This window comes from Harmonia axyridis, chromosome 1, assembly GCF_914767665.1.
Source record: "Harmonia axyridis chromosome 1, icHarAxyr1.1, whole genome shotgun sequence".
Lineage (NCBI taxonomy): Eukaryota > Metazoa > Arthropoda > Insecta > Coleoptera > Coccinellidae > Harmonia > Harmonia axyridis.
In genome coordinates this window covers 3,204,120-3,219,452 of record NC_059501.1, presented here as the reverse complement: position 1 = coordinate 3,219,452, position 15,333 = coordinate 3,204,120, and the positions used below count along the sequence as shown (strand labels likewise).

The 15,333-nt window shown below is 39.5% G+C and overlaps 1 protein-coding gene across 2 annotated transcripts in view; it reads left to right on the top strand.

The window, feature by feature from the left end:
* Positions 1 to 15,333, top strand: part of LOC123674819 (C3 and PZP-like alpha-2-macroglobulin domain-containing protein 8) — a 223,738-nt gene that overhangs the window by 125,269 nt on the left and 83,136 nt on the right. For both annotated transcript variants that reach the window (XM_045609922.1, XM_045609912.1), the window contains exon 7: positions 7,712 to 7,867. In XM_045609922.1, the coding sequence (XP_045465878.1) occupies positions 7,712 to 7,867 (156 nt within the window). The remainder of the gene's footprint in view (positions 1 to 7,711; positions 7,868 to 15,333) is intronic.

Genomic DNA, 15,333 nt, shown 5'->3' with positions numbered 1-15,333 from the left:
GGCCGTCGTCCTGAAAGCATGATTGGGATATTCACATGATTTTTTCGCTCCGGATTATCGTATTGAACTCATTTATCGTTTCCGGTCACAATACAATGCAGTTGTTCACAAGCAATTAAACGCCGTTCAACGTCTCTCGGCTTCAACTTGTACGGCACCCAATTTCCTTGTTTCTGAATCATTCCCAAAACTTTCAGGCGTTTTGAAATGGCTTGTATCATCACTGTCAATAATCCCGCCAATTCTTGTTGCGTTTGACACGAGTCTTGATCAAGTAATTCCTTCAATTCTGCATCTTCGCAAACCTTTTCTCTTCCACAACCTACTGGTCTTCGACGTCAAAATCACCGTTCTCTTAGCGTGAAATCTTGGCCCGATCTTTCACTAACAGCGCCCTCACTGAAGGTATTTGAGAGCATTTGATCAGCCTCTGTCGAAAATTTCTTCATACTAAAGCAGAAAATTAAAACCTTCCGGACAACCAGCGATTTCTGTCCAAGACACACCCTCTCACATCATCGTGGAGAGGTGACTCTGCTAAAATCCGGGGATTCCTTATGAACTCACCGACGCCTCGCTAGAGAGTGACGCGAAGCCAGCAACGACCTCTCTCGGTCATGCAGAGTCACTATATTATATTTTGGTAATGTAAACGAAAGAACTCACAGAGTTCAATTTGGTCACGATTTCTTCACCAGTACGTCCACCCTTAAACCGAGAATATTTTTCATTCGAGTTAATGCACATTATTGCATCATATTTGCTGGCAGCCCAACCACCCCAATTACCATCTCTAGAATCAGTTATAACTACCCTCCCAATTCGGCCATTCCAACGTCCACCGGCCCGGATTCCCCAAGGCTCCTTCCGGATCCCTCCCAATTATCAACTTCGGGATCGCTCCTCGCGAAATCCAAACAATCCTGCTCCGTCCGACGTACGGGCAAGCTTTCAGGATAATTAAGGATCGCGCTGCGAAACTGCACAGGCCCGACCGCGTCCTCATTACGCTGTTTCTGTTATTCTGTTATTCTTTCGACGCGATAGCAGTCTGCATCGCTTTCGGCCTACTTCGGAAACTTCGTTACGCCCCGTTATTTATCGCTCGTACGGCAGACGGTGGCTAGATTGAGCGTGTGCACTGTACTTTAATTGAATAAAGTGCAACGGAACAGACTGTTGTTTACTTTGCGACGACGACGACGTCGAGTTTCCGTGTAGGCAACTGCTAATTGGGATGAATTGGTTGTTGGCATGGTGATCAGACGAAAGTGGAAGAGTTGACTGGTTGGGGTGGGAATGTCGGGAGGAATTTAATCTATTAGATGCTTGCTTGATGATGTTTGTATGCAATTTGAATTATGATTGAATTATGTTCCTCCTCGACTGGTATGAAATAGAGCTCGTCTTATATCGATATCGATCAGAAAATTCTTTCATTTCGTCCCTTGATTTATAATAATAATAATAATAATAATAATAATAATAAATTGCCTTTTATTGAAGAAAAGAAAATACATATCAAGAGGCGAAGTTAAGCATAGCAATTTTACGCAACCTCTATAAAAAAACAAAAATTATAATACGATAAACTGAACACAAAATTATATTCTGTTGAAAACATCAGGAAAAAAAAGATAAACATATTACATTATTCAAAATCATTCACCCTGCAACTGCAACAGTTTCCATTTTAAAAACATCTCTGAGCGTGTTTTGTAACTTGAAGGAACTGAGTTATAAACAGTGACTGAGTTGTAAGTGAAACCTCGACTCGAAACGGAAAGACAGAATCATGGCAAATCTAAATTATAATAAATAAGAAAATTTCGGGAATATTGGTCCATTAAGTTGAACTTAATGGATGTTGATGTTGATTATCTGAGGTGTGAAAGAATTTCGATTCCTTGAAAATTGTCTTTATGATTTCAATAAGCGTACAATAAAAAAAAACTGCCCTGTGAAAGTTGAATTTGTATCTAATCTCACCAAGAAGTACATATTTACAAACTGTAAGAAACTGAAGGGAACCAAGGTATCCATCTCACAAGACCTAACCTCCAAACAAAGAGAGGAACAGTCAGTTCTGAAGAGGAATCTACAGACCCAGAGACAAAACACAGGCAAAAGATCTTTTATTAAAGGAAATAAACTAGTGGTTGATGGGGTAGAATACACAGTAAATCAACTACTGGAGACCGAAAAAGAAAAAGCCATTAGGACAAATAGTGCCCCATCGACACCTACTCAACCACTCCTCCGTGAAGAATTTGAAGTGGAAACGGCCAAGATTCTGGAAGCAGCGATCAAATCAAACATTGGAACCCCCAAAAGCAGCGGAAACCTTGGAATCGATAAGAAACAACTCCAGAAACAATCGACTAACCAAATCATCGAAAAAGTGAAGACAAGGTCAATAAGTGACAGGGAAAAGAAGAAACTTCCCAATTTGTCACACGTGAACTCTGCGCGGCTGCAGTGATGGGATAATGTTGGGAGTCTGTTTTGTATGTCGTGGTCAAGCTGGAGGTCTGTGCATGATCAGGTGAGTCAAACTGTAACATGGATCCCTATATAAGAGACTTTGTTGTGGTTAAGTTGGATTCGTTCTCCTTGAGTACTGGTGAAGAGGTCAAAAAAGTTTTAGAAGTCAATAATCCACATGATGATTTCAAGATCATTCATAATAACATTCGCAGTTTGTCAAATAACTTCGATGAATTTTTGATCACTCTAGATCAATTAGAAGTATCATTCGACTGTATTGTACTTACCGAGACGCGCATTATTCCTGATATTAAAGTCTTCAACATTCCTGGATACAAAACAATCTACAATTCTGGAAATTTAAATCAAAACGACGGAGTTGTAATGTTTGTGAAATCAGAGGCGTACGTGTCTCACACCACAATCAGTCTAAATGGAAGTTTCCTCCTGAGGGCCAAGATGAATGTACATGGCTCAGTTTTCAATGTAGATGGCATATATAGATCGCCAGCTACAGATATTGATTCATTTGTTGACGAACTGAATACTGTTTTGGGTAGGGAGAATGAAACTTTTCACTATGGTATAGTTATTGGTGATATGAATATTGATTTGTTGGGTGCCTCTTGTGATACTGAATTTTATCTGAATACCATGAGTGAACACGGATATATTTCCGCGATAAATACACCTACAAGAGAACAAAAGAAATCTCGCACATGTATAGATCATATGTTTATAAAATCAAAATATCATAACTATGACTCAATCTTGCCAATTACGTACGAAACATCGATTACAGACCATTACACGGTTTTGGCCCAAATAGTCCTCGAAAATAGTAAGAGTATAAAAGATGATAAAGTACGGTACTATAAACAGATAGATGAAAAAAGGTTCTTAGAAAATATAAAGGGGGAAAACTGGAATAATATCTATCATTGCGACAATCTTGACTCTGCAACAGATGAATTAGTCAGGGTTATAAGGACTAACTTGGATGAGTGTACGAAATTTATAAGGATCAACAGTAAACAGAGAGCACGAAAAAAGTGGATGACCAAATCTCTCGTCAATTCTGTTAATAAGAAGAATAATATGTATCATAAAGTGAAAAGTGACCCAGAAAATACTGCCTTTTCTGAAGAATACAAAGAGTATAAGGGAAAACTGAGTAAACTCGTAAAGATTGCCAAGACTTCATACTATAGAAAACGCCTGGCAGAAGAAAGAAATGATTCTAGGGGGCTTTGGCGGACTGTGAATGAAGTATTGACTAAAGATGAACCTTCACCAATAAAATTGATAACGACAAAGAATAATGAACAGATCAATGAGAGTGTCGAAATAGCTAACAAATTCAATGAATACTTTATATCGGTGGGTGGAAGGCTAGCTGAGGATATTGATAGAAATTCAGATTACCAAGAAAGAAGAAGATTGTGTGACCACTCAATTTTCCTATATCCTGCAACTGAAAGTGAATTGATAGAGATAATATCACAACTTAAAAATAAAAAAGCCCCTGGCATCGATAACATCAAAGCAGAAACCCTCAAACTTATTTCCAACTATATATCGAAACCACTCAATTACATAGTTAATAAATCGCTGGAAAAGGGGTATTTCCCCTCAGCATTTAAAACGGCTATGGTGATACCTATCCATAAAAGTGGAATGAAGACTGATGTCTCAAATTATAGGCCTATCGCCTTGATAACATGTCTGGCCAAAATATTGGAGAAGGTTATACAAAAGAGGTTGAATAAATTCCTGCAAAAGTACAATCTGATGTCAGAATCGCAGTATGGATTTAGAGAGAACATGTCGACTCAGGACCCGATAAGGATTTTGACGCAACATATATATCGATGCTTGGATGGGTCCAGGCCGTCGATTGGTGTTTTTATAGATCTGAGAAAGGCCTTTGATACCGTAGACCACGCTATATTATTGAAAACTCTAGAGGATGTGGGGATAAGAGGTATAGCACAAGATCTTTTCAAAAGCTATCTACTAAATAGGCAGCAAAGAGTGAAAATTGGTGACGGTGTGAGTGATGAAAAAACTATTGAATGTGGTGTACCTCAGGGAACGGTCCTAGGACCAATACTGTTTAATATTTACCTCAATAATCTCTTTTTATTAAATACCCACTCAAAAGTTATTAGTTTTGCCGATGATACAGTTATATTCTGCGAAGACGACGACTGGTTCCATCTAAAAAATAAGCTAGAGAACGACCTAAGCAAAATAAAGGAGTGGTTTGACTATAGATTGCTATCAATAAATTTTGAGAAAACCTCCTATTTACCATTCAGTAGTTATGATATATCCCTGCCAGATTATGACATAAAAATATCCGGAAATGCCGTCATCAAGCCTGTAAAAAAAGTTAAATACCTCGGCATTATTCTAGACAACCACTTAAGATGGGACCAACAAATATTACATCTTGTAAAAAAGCTACGATGCATTCTGTACAGGTTCAAGACAGTGATCAGTATATTAAATAATGAACAAAAAATAATTTTGTACAAAACTTTGGTAGAGTCTCACTTGAATTACGGCATAATTGGTTGGGGAGGAGTCTCTAAAACGCATCTGCGTTCCCTTGAGGTAATTCAAAGACGTTTTTTGAGATGTATTCTGCAAAGGAGATACGACTATCCTAGCAACCTGCTATACTCGGAGACTGAAATATTTGATCCAAGACAACTATTCTTCATAAGTGTTGCTACAGTTCAATACAAGTGCAAAAATGAATTAATCATCTACGATCACAACTATAAGACCCGCCATAAAGAAAGTATTGTGATACCAATCATGCACAAGTCGGTCGGCCAAAGGAACTATAATTATTTGGGTCCCAAACTTTTTAGCAGTCTACCAGAAGAACTAAAATGTGAGCTCAACCTTAGAAAATTCAAGAATAAACTGAAGCGTTATGTTCGACATGCTTCCCGTTCTGAAATGCATGAGATGATCGAGAACTGAAAGTGACTTGTCACAGTCGGGTTAAACAGTAATTTTATATTAGTTTATATTTTGTCGTCTTTTGTCTGCTTCGGCATATTTGTTTTTATCATGTGACAATTGTATGCTATTTCAGTGCTTTTATATTTATATATTTTACTTTTAAATTTTTGTTCATGTGTATCCTTTTTGGATTTTTATATCTTTGATCACACTACATGCTAGGTTATATATATATGTATTCTTACACACAAGCAGACGTGCTCTGCTTCGTAAGTATGCTCATTTATTCACCATTCCAGGAATGTAATTAATTCTAAATGTATACTTTAATTGAATAAATGATATTATTATTATTATTATTATTATATTGTTTGTCGTAACTAGCCTTGAAAAAAAAACGAACTGTTTCGAAACGTCCGCGTTGTTACAAATTAAACAATAGAATAAAATTGTGTCCAATATTCCCAATATTTTCTTATTTATTAAATAACAATGGATGATAACCAAGTAATAACTAAATTATAACATTGATACAACTTTGCTTCCGCCGTTTTGCAATAGATGGCTGTAGCGGTAAGTGGTACTCAAAATAAGTAGATCGTAGATGTCATACAATAATATTAGGTATTTGCTAACATAACGTCATCGAAATATTAGTAGATTTGTGTCTGCATCATGAAGTTATCCTCGATTGAACATGTCAGCTTACGAGGACAATTTTCGTCATTTGCGGAAGGTTTTAATTTTCTGCTTCAATATGAAGGAATCTGCGATTCAGGCTCATCGAATGCTCTCAAATATCTATGGCGAGAAAGCTATTGGTTCCGAGAGTGATTTCAATGCTTTAAGAATGGTCAAACACCAGCATGACGGTTTAAGAGAGAAGGCTTCCGAAAATGCAGAATTGGAAGCATTACTTGATGCAGACTTGTGTCAAACGCAACAAAAATTGATAGGATCATAGGGAGTGACACAATAAGCCATTTCCCAAAAGCCTTAAAGTCATGGAAATTATTCATCAAACATTTCAGCTTAAGAGCCAAATTCTCGTCATTTGCAGGAGGTGTTTATTTTCTGCTTTAAAATGTTAAAATCAGCGGATGAGGCTCATCAAATGCTCTCAGATACCGCTATTAGTAAGAGAACGTGCCGAGAGTGGTTTCAACGCTTCAAGAACGGTGATTTTGACGTCGAAGACCAGCATGACGGTGGAGGAGAGAACGTTTTCGAAGATGCAAAATTGGAGGCATTACTTGATCAAGACTCATGTCAAACGCAACAAGAGTTAGTAGAATCCATTGGGAGCGACACAACAAGCCATTTCAAAACGCATGAATGTCATGGCATCAACCAAGAAACAGGAAAATTGGGTTCCGTACCAGTTTAAGCAGAGAGATGTTGAACGGCGTTTGTTCGCTTGTGAATAGCTGCTTGCAAGGTAAAGACGGAAGGGATTTCCGCATCTCATTAAGACTGGAAACGAAGAATCGGTTCATTATGATAATCCTATAATCCAACGGTTCCAAGGTCATGCTCAGTATTCCGAGGGACCAGCTCGGCGTAGTGTATTATGAGTTGTTAAAATGGGCTGAAACAATCACAGGTGATCGTCATCAAATGCAATTGATGCATTTGAGCCGAGAATTGGAAGACAAACGACCGCAATACAGCGAGAGACATAATAAATTGATTTTACAGCATGACAATACTTGACTTCATGTTGCGAAAGTGGTCAGGACATAATGGGAAATGTTGGAATGTTAATTTCTTGGACTATCACTTGTTTCGATCAACCTGTACACGACTTGGCTGACCATCATTTCCAGTCTTATGAAGAAGTTGAAATTGAATCGAGTCGTGGATCGCTTCAAAAGATGACCAGTTTTTTAAACGCTGTCCGAAAGATGGGAGAAAGTAGTGGCCAGTGATGGACAATACTTTGAATCATAAATGTATAACCAGTTTTTTGCAATGAAGCAAAGTTGTACTATGTAATAAATCACCCAATTCTACCAATTGACGTTTTCCCCAACATTCTACCCTGCATTATTAACTCCTTGTAAATGTTCTTCTCTCCTCTATTTATGTGGCCAAAATAATGAAGTTTATTTTTCTTGACTGTATAAATTATACTATTCTTTATATATTCTCTTATACTATTCACAAATCTATAATTTGTAATTCCATGATTATGCTTCCAACATGCAACTGACGAGAATCTAATCGTCCCTTCCCTTTGTTCTAGGTGGAAGCGATGAGCACCGAGAAGTCCGTCAGGGTTCGCGTCAAGGTCTACGACAATACCACCTCGATCTACAGCCAGGACATCGAGATCACCAACGGCGAGGGCAGGTTCGTCGTACCTGCGATCCTCGCCGACAGCGACGTCATAACTCTGCAGGTGAGTCCCTCTAACTGCCTTCCACCCCTTCGACGTCCCCGGGACGTCGCGACGCCGGCCGACGATGAATTACGACGTGTTTTCCCGTCTCATAACGGGGTCCCGGGTAAAGGGCGAGGGTAATTTCCGGTTACCGCGGGAACCGTCCGTGACCCGGGACTATGAGGAAATTGTAGGTGTTTTGTAGTCGGGCGAGACGCGGGGGCGGTTTCTAGAAGGGGGTGGTTGAGGAACGGGAGGTACGTGAGGCGATGTTGGGGGATTACGGGTGGATATTCGATTTGGAGACGTGGCGGTTGCTATTGTAACGATCGGGATGTACACGCCACTGGTTTCTTTCGAGAGAAGTCTGGAAATGTAGTCTAGAAGGATCGGGTTTGATCGAGTTCTATCCAGAGGGTTGGTTCATTGATATAAATTGATCCGAGCGACAAGAGAAGAGCAGTTAGTCATCGACAAGAGAAGAGCAGTTAGTCATCGACCAGTGCCGTATAATATCCAGCTGAAATGAATTCTGATTATTCAAGAAGAATACTCTGTAGATATACTCTGTAGAAATACTCTGTGTGTATATATACTCTGTAGAAATACTCTGTAGACAGTCTTGATACCGGGTGTTTTTTTAAGTTGAATGATTAATGGAAAGGATGAACATTAAGGTCTTTCAGACGGAATATTCAAACCTTAGAAAAATAACCCGTGTTATTCAAGAAAACCAAGATTTGTCGATTCTTCGTTAATCTTGGAAATTAGATATTCCACAAACTACATTATACCCTATTAGCATTTAAAAGTTAACACAAGAACTCAAGCCAGTCGATCAAGAGCAACATCGTAAATTCGCTGATTGGATTCTTGAAATGCATTCAAATGATCCAGATTTTCATCGAAATATCATCTTCAGTAATGAGGCCCATTTTCACTTGGGAGGCTATATTAATAAGTATAATTGCCGCATTGGGAGCTCGAAAAATCTAAGAATGATTGTTGAAAAGCCTCTCAATCCTCAACGTGTCACTGTTTGGTGCGGTTTTTGGGCTAGTGGTGTATTTGGACCTTACTTATTGAGTAAATGAGGCTGGTGTAACTGCTATGTTGAATGGATGGCGCTGCCGAACTGGCATTTGACGTTTTCCATCTTCAATGGCCTAACTTCCTCTTTGCAATGAAATAAACAATCATTGATTCATCTCAAAATATATTCTTGTTTTTTTAAAAACAAAATAAAACCTCTTATAGAAAACCCTTTCGAGAACTCTGCAAGAAGAACTACTCAAAACTACCTGCCAATTAGCGCACTGATAATCTGCCAGTTCTGAGGACTCATGAATTGATAATTAAGAATTTGTAAGATATATTATGGTACCTATATGATCTGTTTGGAAATTTCGAATAAGGTTCTAGAACAAACTATCAAATGAGATGTCTAAAATACTAGTGTGTTCACTGATTAGATGTTGTTTAAGATAATTCTGGCGACTCGTCTCGGCATGGGTCCTTTATCTTTTAACTTCTTTAAGGTAGTGCTCTACAAACAATAAACCAATCAACGGCATCATTTAAAAATTTTCATTTGTTCTGTCAAAAGTTAATCGACTTTTGATTTAATCTCAAAACGACATTGACAGAAAAACGACGAGAGAGCCACCATAAAAAACGATGCGAAAATCAAGTAAAAAAGACCAATACCATTTAAATCCAAGAAGGCTAGTGTCTTCAAAAATTTCCACTTAAATCTTAAGGTTTTTCAAAAGTAAGTGAGTACACCAGTGTTTTAGTTATCTTACTATCGAACTACTGACAGTTGGGAGAGGCTGTTTTTTCATCAAACCCCACATTTGACTTAATCTAAATAAAAACCTAATCTTTTACTTCAACCTCAATTTATGTCATTCAAAACTTCGATATCATCATTCTCCTCTTCCAAAAGACCACATAATGTACATTTTCAGACTCCCCCTGAATCACAGTTTCTTTATGCTCCTTCTGAAAAGACTCTTTGCTGGGCATAAAACAACGTCGGCTCAATTCCGAGACTCTCCTCCTCCAAGACACCACCAACCCCCACTCCTTCCCTCTCTTCTGAGTCTGCAAGCCATGACGGACGTCCGTAAGTTAATGAAATTTAAAGTTTTCCAGCCCGATGTTTATAAACTTCACGGCCCGAGTCCCCCGATGCCGGCTTCTTTAATTCCCCCCCAGGGGGTCTGTTGGAGTGCGATCGCTTGTACCGCGACGTAAATGTACCCGAACAGATAAATCGTGCCGAACGCCATCCTTTGGGGTTGCTCGGGTGACGAGGAGAGGGGGGGGTGGGTGGAATGGAGAACGGTGGGAGAACTTTGGTAAACAACTGGTGATTGTATAGGGGGGGGTGTCGTTGATTCTGGTTTATTATTCTTTCGGTGTTACTCTTTATTTTGCTAACTTGATTTCTCGCAGCCTCGATGAGAAGGATGAATTCAATGGCTACTAGAATTTTTACATGATTTTCGATAGTGCAAGGTCCATATACATAAATTCTTCTACTTCTTGCGCGGTTGTTCCTTGAATAATGATCACAAAGCCTCTAACTTTCGAATGGTAATGGTCTGAAATGATGAGATTCTATTCACTGATGAAGAATCAGTTGAACTTTCAACTTTGTCGTATCATCAAGGGATTTGATATTGGAACAAATCTACAATTCTTAACTGTTGTGCGCGAGTTATTGAATGATATCATAGTTGATATTGGTGTTGCTGCTAATATTCTAGAGGCAGCAAATAATGTATGTTTAGATTTGCTCCCTGAGAAAATTCTAAGATTTTATACGAAAAAGAATATTCACTGTTTTGCGATTGGCGAAAGAAGCAATATGTTCGACGTGTTGGAGATGCTATTTCACTAGCTAATTTCGCTAAACAATCAAAAAAATGCACTTTCACCTTCATGGCCAAAATATTCAATGAGGCATGTTTATAATATTTATCAAGAAGAAAATGTTGAATACTGAGTTTTATATCCAGAATTTTTCACGAGAAAAGAAATCAACCAATTTATTTGTACATTTCCAGAGGAAGAATTTTTGATGATTAAAGTTGCTTTATTGATAATATTGATAATGCTCAAAATCGAAGAGGAGTAGGCACTGGACGTCGAAAGGGCACAAATGAACTTCAAAATCGACGTCTGAGACTTATGGCCATTAAAGACCGATTTCCGACAACTCGATCTTTGGCTGATGAGTGGTTAGGAGAAAAACGCCATTTTGTAACTGTCCGAACGGTTTACCGCCGGATAAGGTATTTTGATAGGCAGCATTATCTTGTGTCATCTCTGGCGGTTTAGCATCGCCGGCAACGGCAGAGAACGTCAAAATTGGAATGTAGAATGGCACCAGGTTGTCTTTTCTGATGAATCTCAATTCTCCTCAGGTGCATATGATGGCCGAAGAAGGGTTAGACGACGTCGAGAAAAAGACGTGAACCTCAGTTTAATGTTGAGAGTCATGTACACAGGAAAGTAGGCGTTATGGTGTGGGGTGCTATTGCACATGCAAGTTGGTCACCTTTAGTCTTTATTCAAGCTAACATGACAGTGCTGCGTTACCTTCAAGAAATACTGAAGCCATATGTTCTCCCTTACCTTAGCCAGTTCGAGAATTCAAATTTCAGCCTGGTAATGCCCGACCTCATGTTGCCAGAGTTAGCTTAAACTTTTTCGAAGCGACCATTGTGAATCTCTTGCCATGGCCGCCCAGACACCCCGATCTTTCGCCCATAGAGAATGGTTGGGATATCATGGGTAGAAGGCTTGGAAATTTACCCCAGCCCCCACGGACTTTGGCAACTCTGAGACATAAAGTATAGGTAGCTTGGGATGGTATCCCTTAAGAAGAAATAGACCATCTTATTGCATTAATGACGAGACGTGTTCGGGAGTTTATAGATAATCGCGGTGGACAAACACATTATTAACAAATTTTTTAATAAAAACTATAAATCCTTCCTTTCTTCCTCTAAATTTCAATACTTCACTCCTTGCTATACTATCTATAAGGTGTGTGAATAAGTCTTTCCCGTTTTTTTTCAAATTTTGAGCCTTTATTGTGAAAAAATGGTTACAAATGAATTATTGAAAGTATTGGCCATCGCTAGCTACAACTTTTCCCCACCTTTCTGGCAACATACGAATCCCGTTGCGAAAAAATTCGACCGGTTTGGCCTCTATCCAGTCATCCACCCATTTTTTGGCTTCCTCGTAGGAATGGAAGTGCTGGTCAGCCAGGCCATGCGTCATCGATCTGAAGAGATGGTAATCAGACGGAGCAATGTCTGGACTATACGGCGGGTGGGGTAGGACTTCCCATTTGAGCGTTTCTAAGTATGTTTTCACCGGCTGTGCAACATGTGGGCGAGCATTGTCATGTTGCAAAATAACTTGTCGTGCCTGTCGGAGTATTGTGGCCGTTTTTCTCGCAGTGCGCGGCTCAAACGCATGAATTGTCGTCGATAGACCTCGCCTGTGATCCTTTCATTCGGTTTCAGAAGCTCATAGTAAACCACACCTAGCTGGTCCCACCATATACAGAGCATGAGCTTGGCGCCATGAATATTTGGCTTGGCCGTCGATGATGATGCATGGCCGGGTAGTCCCTATGATTTTCTTCGCTTCTGATTATCGTAACGGATCCACTTTTCATCGCCAGTCACGATACGATGCAGAAAACCCTTTCTTTTATGTCGCTGAAGCAGCTGTTCGCAAGTGAAAAAACGCCGTTCGACGTCTCTCAGCTTCAGTTCGTACGGCACCCAATTTCCTTGCTTTTGGATCATTCCCATGGCTTTCAAACGCTTGGAAATGGTTGTTCGGTCAACTCCCAATGCTTCAGCAAGTTCTTCTTGCGTTTGACACGAATCTTCATCAAGCAAAGTCGCCAATTCTTGATCTTCAAAGATTTGCGGCCGCCCGGAACGCTCCTTGTCTTCCACGTCGAAATCGCCACTTTTGAAGCGTCGAAACCATCCGCGAACACTTGAATCATCGACACAACCTTCTCCATAAGCTTCCTGAAGCAACCGATGCGCCTCGGCAGCAGATTTCTTCAAATTGAACCAATAAAGTGAAACTTCCCGCAAATGACGTCGACTCGGCTCAAATTTCGACATTTTCACGATTTCAAAAATTTATGATGCGAAAAAATTTCAACTAATGTGTTAGTGTGGAATTGTTGACAGATGAATAAGCTTTGATTATGACATATGTAACCATTAAATACTCGCACAGTATTGGTGGCGCCATCTCTTACAAAAAACGGGAAAGACTTATTCACACACCTTATATGTTTTACTAAAGAAAAAAATTAAAATTTAAACAGCTCCTTCTGGTTGTTGCAGTTTCTTTGTTAGTTATATATGTATATTATATATTTCCACCCTGACGTACGATAACACTGAAACCTCGGTAGATTTTCACAGCCCTCTTCCACCAATTCGAGGCAGTTCTGATCGGAAAAGCGCCTATCAAACCCCTTGAGGAACCCCCTCTCCGACCCCGGAAAACCCCCGAATCGAATCAGACAGCCGTTCCGAGTCAAAGCTAATGAAAAAGACAGCCGCAAAGCTAACGAAGTCCGAGACTAACGATCTAACGAAAAAAGAGAAAAACCGGCGTCGGATAAAACTTCTGTACCCGTTTAATTCCCTCCTTATCAAGTCGGCGGCTGCGATAGGGCGCTGCAGGGCCAGAATTATGCAAACGACGAATTCCTGATGGGGCCTCTCGGAACTGCGGCTCCGGGGGTTTTGGAAAAAAAAATACGTTGTCTGATTGGAACGAGACAGTCGGCTTTTATCTCCTTGAATGTGGGGGTTGGTCACAGGGGTGAAGGGTGGTGGTACTCGCGTTGTTTTGGTGGGGGAAAGGGGTGCGAGGAGGTGTAGTGTACGTTTGATGAGGATAATGGGATAGTAAATTTTATTCTGTCCATAATATAGATGAAATGGCTGATGAATTTGTTGACAGAATAAGTGCATATATCGAAAAAACAACTAAAAATATAAGGTTAAAAAAACAAAAAAATATTAAAAAGAAGTGGATTACTTCCGCGCTCCTCACATCGATAAATAGAAAACAGCACCTGTATAAAAATTTACAAAAGGATCCGAATAATTCACTTCTGAAGACAGAATACCACGTTTATAAAGGTAAGTTGGCAAAGTTAATCAAAGTTGCGAAGAAGAATTATGCACGAAAGCTAATAAAGGACAATGTTAACCAGTCCAAGGCACTCTGGGACAGTGTAAATAACATATGCAATCGTTCGAAGCCTGAGACAAAGATTGAAAAGATTGTATCGGCAGATGGAACAATGGTGGAGTCTGGGAAACGGATCTGTGACAGTTTTAATGCATACTACTCTAACTTAGGTCAGACGTATGCAGAAAAAATAAGTGTTCCGGAAAACTATAGAGAACATGAAAAAACAGTAAGAAGCTCCTTGTTTCTCACCCCTGCGAACATCGAGGAGGTCCACGAGACGATTATGAAACTGCGGCAGGGAACAGCACCGGGATATGATGGCATAAGAGCGGAAACTCTAAAGAATATATCTGACGAGATAAAGGCACCTCTGACTCACCTAATAAACTGTTGCTTTGATGAAGGATATTTCCCGAAAAGTTTAAAAACAGGTATTATAAAACCTCTATTCAAAAAAGGTAGTAGATTGGAAATGAAGAACTACAGGCCAATATCGTTGATCAGCAATATAGCAAAAGTTATGGAAAAAATATTGAAAAAGAGGATTATAAAATTTTGCACGAAACATAAAATTATCTCACAATTTCAATATGGCTTTGTAGAAGAAAAATCAACCGAAGATGCAATCAGACACCTGACATCCTGTATTTACAACTCACTAGATAAGAAAAAACAATCCTTATGTATATTTATCGATCTCTCTAAGGCCTTTGATACAGTCTCCCATGAAAAACTACTCAATAAATTGGAAAAATACGGTTTCAGAGGTAAAATTTACAACATGATGAGAAGTTATTTGATGGATCGGGAACAAAAAGTAAGTGTAAATGGAGAGTTAAGTGAAGCAATGTATGTAAATTACGGGGTGCCTCAGGGCACGGTTCTTGGACCCCTTTTATTCACACTGTATATAAACAGTTTGTTGAGTGTCAGAGTAAGAGGCAGAGTTCTCTGTTTTGCAGACGACGTGGCGTTGTTTTGTGAGTCAGATTCTTGGAACACCCTGAAAGCTGAGGCCGAGAAGGACTTCAGTAATCTGGATATGTGGTTCAGGTACAATAAATTGACGATAAATTTGGAGAAAACGAGATATTTACCATTCGCATCGTACTCGAGTGGATTACCACATATTGGACCCCTGATGGTCACACCGAACTTACATATCCCGGAAGCGGACTCCATCAAATATTTGGGTATAACGATCGATAGACACCTTAAATGGG